This window comes from Camponotus floridanus, unplaced genomic scaffold (genome assembly GCF_003227725.1).
Source record: "Camponotus floridanus strain SB8 unplaced genomic scaffold, Cflo_v7.5 scaffold550, whole genome shotgun sequence".
Lineage (NCBI taxonomy): Eukaryota > Metazoa > Arthropoda > Insecta > Hymenoptera > Formicidae > Camponotus > Camponotus floridanus.
Genome location: NW_020229715.1, coordinates 13,476 through 25,100, shown reverse-complemented (window position 1 = coordinate 25,100; position 11,625 = coordinate 13,476). Strand labels below are relative to the sequence as shown.

The 11,625-nt window shown below is 45.8% G+C and overlaps 2 protein-coding genes across 2 annotated transcripts; both read right to left on the bottom strand.

The window, feature by feature from the left end:
• Window positions 1-1,500: 1,500 nt before the first annotated feature.
• On the bottom strand, window positions 1,501-2,994 carry LOC112639290. The gene has a single exon (XM_025412723.1). It carries the CDS (start codon window positions 2,992-2,994, stop codon window positions 1,501-1,503), a length of 1,494 nt encoding a protein of 497 aa, XP_025268508.1.
• A 135-nt stretch (window positions 2,995-3,129) lies between these two features.
• Window positions 3,130-6,618, bottom strand: LOC105254328. The gene has a single exon (XM_025412722.1). It carries the CDS (start codon window positions 6,616-6,618, stop codon window positions 3,130-3,132), a length of 3,489 nt encoding a protein of 1,162 aa, XP_025268507.1.
• Window positions 6,619-11,625: the final 5,007 nt, after the last annotated feature.

The following is an 11,625-nucleotide window of genomic DNA, read 5'->3' as shown; positions in this document are numbered from 1 at the left end:
CCATTTAAAAAGTCGGAGCTGACCTTCGCGTGTCTTTCAGGTGGCTCTTCAAGATCAAACTAATAACACCATCTTATGTCCCCCTTGAAACCATACAACTTTTGTCTAAAACTTTTTTCAAAATAATCGACTCCAATCGAGATATTATCTTGTCTCAAGATAAATGCCCCACCCTGTATATATATATATATATATTTTTTTTTTCCAATTCGTTTTTAGTACTTTAGAAAAAAGGTATTATGTTCGCGAGTGAGCGCGGATTGCTGCGGCAGCGCGAGAATTTGACGACGCGGCAGATGGATGACCGCGAACAGATAATTGCACATAAAAAACTTGCCACGACACGTAATTCTCTTTTTTTTGGTTTTGCGTTTTATTTAATACACCACAATCAACAAATTACAATAAACTGAACATAAAATTTCAGATCCAGAAAACGTACGGAGAAGTCCGAGAAACAAAGCGGTCGACGTATTTTTGCGGTTAAACTGAGCGGTTATTCTAAGCGGTTTTTTCAAAGCGTACTGCGAGCAGCGTTAAGTGCGAGACTTGCTTGGTCCACGCGCGGCGCCCGTTATAAGGCGCTCGGAATTTTGGGCCCGCGTCGGCGTGGACCAATCAATTTAAGATTTTAGCGGTGACACGATTGCGACGTGTGTCATTGGCTGATGATGACGTCTCATGTCGTAAACAATTCATTTTTCATGCGCGCAATCTTTTAAGATCAGCTGATTGGTGATCAGCTGATCGTGACGCATGGGCGCGCATGCCCATGAGCGGCGCAAATCTTAACGGCGGTTGACAATGTTATTGTCCGCGCAATAACGAGCGTCTTTTTTCCGACGGAAAAAAAATGAGATAGGTCGAGTGTTCGAGTTTTTTCTCGATAAACAAAGATTTCGAGAACTTTCTCGACGCTCGTTAATTTTAAATATAATAAATATTCGAGTATTTATTAGCGAGAATATGCGAGTTCCGCTATGTGATTTCTGAACTCGAAATGATTGATTTTAATTTCGAACATCCCGCCCGCCTCGTCAGTACGTGACGAAATCTCCGAGTGTGTAAGAGCGCGGACAGGTGTCGTACGCTGTTCCAATTATGAGATGAGAAGTGATTGATGAATGGAATGTGAAAGTGACGTAGCGTACGATGTGTTGTTGCGGTCAGTCGGATCTTTCGCGAGAACGCATAATGCGTAATTGCGAAATGTGTGCGGCGGTGTATCATATGAACAATGAGCGAAGTGAATTAGTGAGCGGTCTCGCGAGTGTATGGTGGTGAGTGATCGCAAGTGAAGTGCAGTGGAGTAAAAATGCAGATTTGACGCGGTGATCGCAGAGACAAAAAATGAGAGAGACGTTTAAGTGCGCGGTACGGTCGTCGGACAATGCACGGCACCGGCCGTGATAAACATTTCCGCGGACGGACAAGTGAATTTTCGAGAGAGAAAAAAAAAATAAATAAAATAAAACAAAATAACACGGCGCTCCGTTTCGCTCACAAATCCGGGTGCGTTGCTGCTGCGGTGTCGGCTCCAGGCAGGAGGACTATCTTGGTGAGAGGCCGGACAAGCTCCGAGGATGCGGTGCGTATAGTGACCACGCGGGTCACGCCGTCGTCCCCAGGATGCAGCCGGGTGATCCGGGCGAGTGGCCATCGGGTCGGCGGTGTTGTGTCCGACCGTACGAGGCACAGAGTGCCGACGGCCGGACTGGCTGAGTCCTTCAGCCATTTCGGTCGAGATGCTAAGGAGTTGATATACTCCCGCGACCACCTCTCCCAAAAGTGGTCGCGCATCCGCTGGAGGAGCTTCCAGCGGGGCAGAAGACTGAGGCTGCCGTCCGCCAGCGAGGGCTCAGGCACTGCCAGCAGAGGGGCCCCGATCAGGAAATGCCCTGGTGTCAGTGCTGTCACGTCGTCGTGATCGTCCGAGAGCGCCTGGAGAGGACGCGAGTTGAGGCACGCCTCCACTTGAGCGAGGAGCGTCGACATCTCCTCGAAGGTGAGAGTCGTATCTCCGAGGACCCTTCGGAGATGGTGTTTCGTAGATTTCACCGCCGCCTCCCAAAGCCCGCCGAAGTGAGGTGCTGCCGGTGGATTGAACCTCCAGCGGATCCCGTCGGACGCTGCAACGTGGGCGATGCGACGGCCGTCGGATGATGATGCCTGGAACAGGCGTCGCAGCTCTCGGTCCGCTCCGACGAAGTTGGTGCCGCAGTCGGAGTAGACTTCCTTGCACAAGCCCCGACGGGAAGTGAAGCGCCGGAATGCCGCGAGGAACGCATCCGTGGAGTAGTCTGAAGCGGCTTCCAAGTGAACCGCCTTGGTGGTGAAGCAGATGAAGACGGCGATGAACGCTTTGTGCGCCTTGTGACCTCTTCCTTTTCCGGTCCGGATGAGAATCGGTCCAGCATAGTCAACCCCGGTTCGCAGGAATGGACGTGCCGGCGTGACTCGTGCTGTCGGGAGGCTGCTCATCATGGGCTGAGGTACTGCGGCCTTCCATCTCACACACGTGACGCATCGGTGGATGATTCCTTTAACGATGGAGCGTCCTCGGGGAATCCAGTACCGCAGGCGTAGCAGTCCCAGGGTGAGCTGAACCCCGCCGTGAAGCGTTCGTCTGTGGTGTGCCTTGACGAGGAGTTGCGTCATCCACGACTCTGGAGGTAAGATCATCGGATGGCGTTCGTCTCCTGAGAGCACAGCGTGCTTCAGTCGGCCCCCGACTCGAATGATCCCATGATCGTCGAGGAAGGGGGTTAATTTCGATAGTGGACCCCTGATTAACTCCTTATTTTGTTTCAGGGCTGCGATCTCCTTGGAGAAGTGGAGAGTTTGCACCATGCGGAGCCAGAGGAGCAAGGCTTCTTCCAGCTCGTCAGGCGTGAGATTGGGGTGAGCCTTCGGCCTTGAGGTGGCGCCTCGCCATCGGCAACACCAGGCGGTGACCCTCAGGAGGCGATGGAGCTCGGAGAACCGGAGAAGCATCTCTGGCTCGGCTTTCTCCGCGGTCGTCAAGTGGGAGGCGATTGCTCTCGTCTCCGGCACCTCGACTTCGTGTGCGGCGTGGTCGTGCTGTGGCCAGGACGCTGGATCCTTGTCGAGCCATGGAGGTCCCGTCCATCAGAGGGAGTGGTTGAGCAGGTCCCGGGGCTCAATCCCCCGAGAGGCGCAGTCGGCGGGATTGTCTCGCCCTGGGATGTGTCGCCATCGTGCCTCCGGAAGTTTCGTTTGGATGTGGGACACCCGGTTGGCTACGAAGGTCTTCCACCTCGAGGCGTGTCCTTGTATCCACTGAAGAGTGACCCGGGAGTCCGACCATAGAGTGACTGGAGCTGAAAGCAAGTCTAAGGCTTCGCGAAGATGAAATGTCAGGTTAGTGACTAAGACTGCAGCGCACAGTTCCAAGCGCGGCAGAGACACAGGCTTAATTGGTGCGACTTTGCTTTTTGCAGCGAGCAGCTTGATCGTGGTCGAGGGGGAGCTCACCACGCGGAGGTATACAACGGCGGCGTAACCTCGTTCCGACGCATCAGCGAACCCGTGGAGCTCAACGCGTTTAGGTTGGTCATCGGCCCTCAGCCATCGGTGCAACCGGAGCTGTTCCAGCAGCGGAAGATCCTCAAGCAGACGTCTCCACAACGTCTCGTCTGATTGAGGCAGTGGGGCATCCCAGTCCAGCTGTTTCATCCAGGCTGACTGGATGAGGATTTTGGCCCGAGCGGTGACTAGAGCTAACCAGCCCAACGGATCGAATATCCGAGCCGTCTCCGACAACGCCTGTCTCTTAGTCAGCGGGGCGGTCGTGCGAGGCTGGAGGCGGAATGTGAAGGAGTCGCTGCGGAGGTGCCACCGTAACCCAAGCGTCGGGTGCGCTTCGTCCTCCCAGTCGTGGTGTGGCTGCTGGAGCTGATGCTCCCGTGGTATCTCCTCGAGGATCCTCTGGTGGTTTGAGGCCCACTTCCTCAAGGGAAACGCGCCCGCCGTGCAGAGTCGGCGCAACTGCCTTTGCTTCTCGACCGCCTCGGACAGGGTGCTGGCGCCTGTGACGATGTCGTCGACATAGCAGTCGCGCCTCAACGCAACTGCTCCCGCTGGATTTGCCGGCTCCTCATCGTCGGCTAATTGGCGGAGAGTCCTGATCGCCAGGAACGGTGCACAGGCCAGTCCGTACATCACCGTGTTGAGGCGATATTCCTGGACGTCGTCGGTGCGGTTTTGCCTCCAAAGGATCCGCTGCAGGTCTCGATCGTCGGGATGCACCAGAATCTGCCGGTACATCTTCTCGATGTCGGCGATGAAGGCGAAGCGGTGCCAGCGCCAACGCAGGAGGACGTCGGCGAGAGTTGGCAGAAGATTGGCTCCGACCAGCAATGCGTTGTTGAGTGAGTCTCCGGCAGGCGTACACTGAGATCCGTTGAAGACCACTCTCAACTTGGTGGTCGTGCTGGAAGTCCGGAGCACTCCGTGGTGTGGTAAGTAACACGCGGATTTCTTGATGAGCGGTGTTCTGACCAGGGTCATATGTTGCAGGTCCGAGTACTCCTCCATGAAGCTGCCATAGAGCTTGTTGAAGCCGGCGTCTCTGGAGCGGCGTCGCTCCATTGCCGCGAGAAGTCGCTCGGCGGACTTCCGCGTGTGTTCGAGAGGTGGAAGAGGGCCAGCCAGCGGAAGACGGACCAAGTACCTTCCGTCGGCGAGGCGCTCATGCGTGCGGGCGAAGATCTCTTCGCATTGCTCTTCCTCTGGCGTGAGCACGACGGAGGCAGGCTGCTCCTGTTCCTGCTCCCAGAACCTCTGCACTAGGGCGTTCAAGTCGTGGTCTACGGTGCACTGGAGAGAGCTGAGGGAGCCGTTGGCCGTCACGACTCCGCAGCCTCCCGATAAGATCCACCCGAACGTAGTCCTCTGCGCGATGGGTTGGTCCTTGCGACCCTTTCGGAGACCTCCGAGGAGGATCCCGGAGAAGGCATCAGCGCCGAGGAGAAGGTGGATGGGATCTCGCTGGAGATAATGAGGATCCGTCAAAGTGAGGCCGTGGATGTGCGGCCACGTGGTGGAGCCCTTGATTGCTGGCCCCTGGTAGGACGACAGCCGTGGGAGGACGTAGGCCGCTACGGTGAGAGGGGCTCCGGTCACTCTTGACTTGAGAGCGAGCGTCACCCTTCCTCGTGTGGATCCTGAACATGCTCCTCCGATTCCAACTATGGAGATCGAGGAGCGGGTGCGCGTCAGACGGAGGCGCTGCGCCAAGTCCTCTGAGACGAGGGACACTTCGGACCCCTGGTCGAGCAGGGCTCGCACATCCTGAGGTCGTCCCAGACGGTCGGTCAGAGTGACGCGCGCTGTGGCGAGAAGAGTCGCTCGTTTGTCGAGTGAAGTGCGTGTCGTGGAGAAAGTGCTCGCTTCTTGTGGTGTTGGTGCGGCGTACGCGTCGTGCAACAGCGTGTGGTGCCGCAACTTGCACGTGAAGCACGTTTTGATTGACTGACACCGTGCCATCATGTGGTTCCCGAGACAATTGAAGCAGAGTCCGCTGACCTCAACGAAGGACTTTCTTTCGCTCGCGGACTTGGATTTGAACTCGGGGCATTGCATGAGCGTGTGCTTGCCCTTGCAGGCGGCGCATTTGGACGCGTCGGGCACGTTTTTCGCGAAGTGAGTCTTCGCGGTCCGAGAGGCTTCCCCGGCACTCTTCACGGCGATCTTGGGCTTGGCGGCGTTCAAGGTAAGAATTCTTTTACTTATGAAGTCAGTGAGTGCCTCGTGACTCGGTGGGTCGGGAGAATCGCTGGTGGAGGACTCCCACTCGAGGCGCGTTCGCGAATCGAACAGTTCGATTACCAAGTGATTGAGGAGATCCATTCCATGGGAGTTGATGGGTCTACCGATGCTCTCCTGCGCGTTGACGGTGGCCGTGACGGCGTGATGGACCCGGCTTAGCTCTTCGGCGGACTCGGATTTCATTTTCCCGACGGCGGTAAAGGTAGCGAAATTTGAGCGCATGAGTTCCTTTTTATTCTCGAAATGTTTCGCCAAGATCGCCCACGCGCGGTCGTAATTCTCGCTTGTGACCGTTAGTGACCGAATTAATTTCTCCGCAGATCCCTTCACGCAGGAACGAAGGTAATGGAACCGCTCAATGTTCGAGACCGATGGATTTTCTCCCACGAGGGATAAAAAGAGGTCCCGGAAGGAAGGCCAGTCTTCATAGGCGCCTGAGAACGGCGGCAATTTTATGCGCGGCAACGCGGTTTTAGGAGAAGAGTCCGACTTCGATTCCATCCTTGGTGCGACAGCTGACTCGGCCCGTAACCTGTCAGCGTAGTCGCTCAACGTGCTCCGCTGTGAAACGTACGTACATTCCGCGGTATCTATGAAGTCACTTTTGGCGTACTCACTCTCCATGTATCTGTCTTTCAGCGCCGCTCGTATGAGCTCGTGTTGAGCCTCGAATTTTGCCCAGAGGTTGTCGAGGATGGTGAGACGAGCGTGGACGGCACCGGCGGTGATGTTGGTGACGCCCATCTTCCGGAGGTTATCCACGGAGCGAGACATTCGTCCGTGGATGTCGTTCTGGGCCTCTAATAAGGCCTTCAGGTCGGCACTCATTGTTCACTTATTTGCTTGTCTGTTTCAGCACTGCACAGCACTGGAAACGTCACCCACGAAACTGCGGATGCGGGTATAAATCCGGCTCGAAGGACCAGAATGTTCGCGAGTGAGCGCGGATTGCTGCGGCAGCGCGAGAATTTGACGACGCGGCAGATGGATGACCGCGAACAGATAATTGCACATAAAAGGCTTGCCACGACACGTAATTCCCTTTTTTTGGTTTTTGCGTTTTATTTAGTACACCACAATCAACAAAATACAATAAACTGAACATAAAATTTCAGATCCAGAAAACGTACGGAGAAGTCCGAGAAACAAAGCGGTCGACGTATTTTTGCGGTTAAACTGAGCGGTTATTCTAAGCGGTTTTTTCAAAGCGTACTGCGAGCAGCGTTAAGTGCGAGACTTGCTTGGTCCACGCGCGGCGCCCGTTATAAGGCGCTCGGAATTTTGGGCCCGCGTCGGCGTGGACCAATTAATTTAAGATTTTAGCGGTGACACGATTGCGACGTGTGTCATTGGCCGATGATGACATCTCATGTCGTAAACAATTCATTTTTCATGCGCGCAATCTTTTAAGATCAGCTGATTGGTGATCAGCTGATCGTGACGCATGGGCGCGCATGCCCATGAGCGGCGCAAATCTTAACGGCGGTTGACAATGTTATTGTCCGCGCAATAACGAGCGTCTTTTTCCGACGGAAAAAAATGAGATAGGTCGAGTGTTCGAGTTTTTTCTCGATAAACAAAGATTTCGAGAACTTTCTCGACGCTCGTTAATTTTAAATATAATAAATATTCGAGTATTTATTAGCGAGAATATGCGAGTTCCGTTATGCGATTTCTGAACTCGAAATGATTGATTTTAATTTCGAACATATTATGATTCACGAAGTTAGCACATTTTTATAATTTTTATTTTTTATAATATAAAAAAACTATTTAATTTTTATCAGGAATTAATAAAATGTATAACTACGAAAAGTGCTATTAGAACTCTTAGTATATTTTTTATATTTGTAGAATGTCGTGCTAGCTTCACAGACATCAGTCTTTTTAACAAAAATATTGCTCAAACTGGTATACATATATATCGTCGGAACACAATCAAAACATTATCAAAACTGTCGAGAACTGTAGAAAAAAATCAGGCAAAACTCTGATTCTCGTACTTTATATAGGGTACTTTACTCTTGATTGCGCTGGCGCTCGAACTAAAAAATTGTTTAAAAATGTTTATTATGCAAAACTGTTGCTGTAACCGATATAAATTGTCGGAACTCTGTCAGAACTATCGAGAATTGTCGAAAAACACGGCCAGTACTGCGAATATAGGGTACTTTACTCTCGGCTGCGGTGCTGGCGCTCGAACTAAAAAATTGTTTAAAAATGTTTATTATGCAAAACTGTTGCTGTAACCGGTATAAATGGTCGGAACTCTGTCAGAACTATCGAAAACTGTCGAAAAACACGGCCAGTACAGCGAATATAGTATACTTTACTCTTGGCTGCGGTGCTGGCGCTCGAACTGAAAATTGTTTAAAAATGTTTATTATGCAAAACTGTTGCTGTAACCGATATAAATGGTCGGAACTCTGTCAGAACTATCGAGAACTGTCGAAAAACACGGCCAGTACTGCGAATATAGGGTACTTTACTCTTGGCTGCGGTGCTAACGCTCGAACTAAAAAATTGTTTAAAAATGTTTATTATGCAAAACTGTTGCTGTAACCGGTATAAATGGTCGGAACTCTGTCAGAACTATCGAAAACTGTCGAAAAACACGGCCAGTACTGCGAATATAGGGTACTTTACTCTTGGCTGTGGTGCTGGCGCTCGAACTAAAAAATTGTTTAAAAATGTTTATTATGCAAAACTGTTGCTGTAACTGGTATAAATGGTCGGAACTCTATCAAAACTATCGAGAACTGTCGAAAAACATGGTTGGTACTGCGTGTATAAGATACTTTACTCTTGCCTGTGGTGCTAGCGCTCGGAGTAAAAAATTGTTTAAAAATAGTTAGGGACTGGAACTTTTTTTAAAACTTATCAGGAACTATAGAACTCCTCGAGAACTATAAGATTCCGTCGTTAAAAAATTTTTTTTCCGATGTTGCGGTGCCACCGGAAGTTAGCACCTCATTTTTTCAATTTTTGTTTTTTTAGTTAAAATCGCCGAAACTATTGATAAAACCTATCGGGAACTATAGAACTACTGTGGGTGCAAATGGAACTTGCAAAAAAATGTGCAGTGCCAACATTTGTGCCAACTTCACACACACGCGTCGGCCCCAGCGTCGGCTCCAGCGCCGGCTCCAGAGTCGGCCCCCAGCGCCGGCTCCAGCGCAGCGCCAACTCCAGCGCCGGCCCCAGCGTCGGCTTTGATACCGGCTCTAGCCTCGATTTCGGAACCGGCATCAGCTATCATAACATTAAGTGTAAGTAAACTATTTTATATAAAAAATATTAAATTTTAATTAGAATTGTATTTTATATGTATTATTATTAGAGAACATGAAACAGTTCTTTTAAATAACATTTTTAGGTTAAGAGGAAATTATTATCTTTTTCCGATTAATTAATATAATTTATGTTATGTAATTATTTTAGCTGTTAATGTAAAAAAAGAAAACATTCTTGAAAATAATTTTTATAATTTTTTTTTATTATAGTTTTATTTATCACAAAAATTTTATTAACATTGTAAGATATTTTTAAATGTATAATTAAAATTATTAATTTCTAATTAATATAATTATTAAAATTTTATTAACATAATTTTTATATAAAATTTTACATAATTTAATATAATTAAATATTAACTTTCCTCTCTCAGCTAATGTGTTTTTTGTAATATTTTATACAAATTGTAGATATTTTTAAACTATTGATTTGCAAAATCATAAATAAAAGTTTCTTGCACGCAAACAATGCAAGAAACTTTATTGTACGCAAACAATGCAAGAAACTTTTATTTATGATTTTGCAAATCGATAGTTTAAAAATATGTACAATTTGTATAAAATATTACAAAAAACAGATTAGCTGAAAGAAGAAAGTTAATATTTAATTATATTAAATTCATGTCTAACATTTGTTATATATCTCTTACATTTATTAATTATTGTATTACACACACATTTGTATTTTATGTTTCAGAAAGAAGAGCTCGGAAAACTTATTAATTCCGCCGTAATTACGGCAATGAAAGGACGAGGAGGATGGCGCGGGATGCGAGGTAGAAAAGGAAGAGGAAGAGGAGGAAGAGGAAAACGACGGGGAAGAGGAAATCGAGGCGGAGGCATTAATATTAATTATTTCAATTAAAACCTAAAATTTTAAAACATGTATGTCATAAAAACTATATTAAGTAACTATTACACCTATCACAATAGTAACAATTACTATTATCTTATAATTACTATTATATACTACTATATATATATATATATATATATATATATATATATATATCTAAAATAAATGAACAATAAATTTCTAACAAATAAAATATTCACTCATCATCTACAACGAATAATAAATCAGTAAAGGAATTCAATAATAACTACAAACCGAAAGGTCATGACATAAATAATAATTTAAACTAATCTTACCTAAAAATCGAATAAGAATACCTCATATGATGTAGTCACGTGACCCCTCCTGGATACCTGAAAATTTAATATAAATAATATATGGTCACAAGAATAATAATTTATAGCAAAGAGACGTCAATATTTCATAAAATTGCAAAATAATTATAATACATATAACAGATGACATCTATATACTTAAGGCATATACACATGAGCCCAGTGAAAAGAAAGAAAAAGATAATTGATTAACATAAATGGGCTAAGATAATTAAAAAAATTAGATTAAAATAACTTAAAAATCAGAATAAAATCAATAAATGCCGTCAAAAAACCTCCCACGAACATTTACGATCACCCTCTTATACATGAATACATGTACTAAGCCTTTATAAAATAATAACATTTCATATTATAAAACTTCACATATAATAATCCTCCTTTTTCAAACACTCTAATGACGAAAATTCATAATACCAAACCCTACAAATACACTTAAGTCGAAACATTACTTACCAGCAAGTTTTCATATGACGAAATATATGGACACCCTATATTCGTGTTCCTATTCAACAGGTGCCCCCTGGCAATAGTATCACCTGAATTAATAAAATAATAATATTAAAGACGGGCACTTACAGCTACCACGAACATAAAATGCATATGTACAATTATAAAATACACGTTTTACACATGAGCACTCTTATATGTATATATATATATATATATATATATATATATATATATATATATGAGCCGTTTATTTTGAAAGTGGCCTAAGTCCATTTATACTTAAATTGAGATATTTAAGGGTTTGTGTTTCAATGCAATTAAAAATATACAGGATACTAATGAGTCATATTGCTTAAGTGTATCTAAAGGTGTTAAATTTATAGTTCCTATTAAAATAATGGCAATTATTAAGTGAATAATATGCGTTTTCTTACCAAGAATGGAGTTAGGCCATTTTCAAAATTAACAACCAGATTTGTTATAAAATTTGAAGGAGCCCAAGTCCATTCAACATAATTTAAGATGTTTCAAATTGAAAAAAACAATACTCAATTTATTTTACATATCTTTACAACACTTCAAAAACATAATTTATGCGATTCAAAACATTTTTTAACTACATAACGTACAAAATTACAAACATAAATTACAACGTACAAACATAAATTACAAAACAATTTACTACTCATCTACATTTTGTATGTGTGAAAGGGATTTGAAGAAATCATGATGTTCCGGTGGTATATATCGTAATAGGTCAATTATGTCCTTGAATTTTGCTGTTGTAATTTGTCTGATATTTTTATACAGTGGTGTCGATACAATATTTTCGAACTTTCTTGGTCTACCCCGACGTGGTAATAAATTCAGGACTTTAAAATTTTCATTCTCATTCATT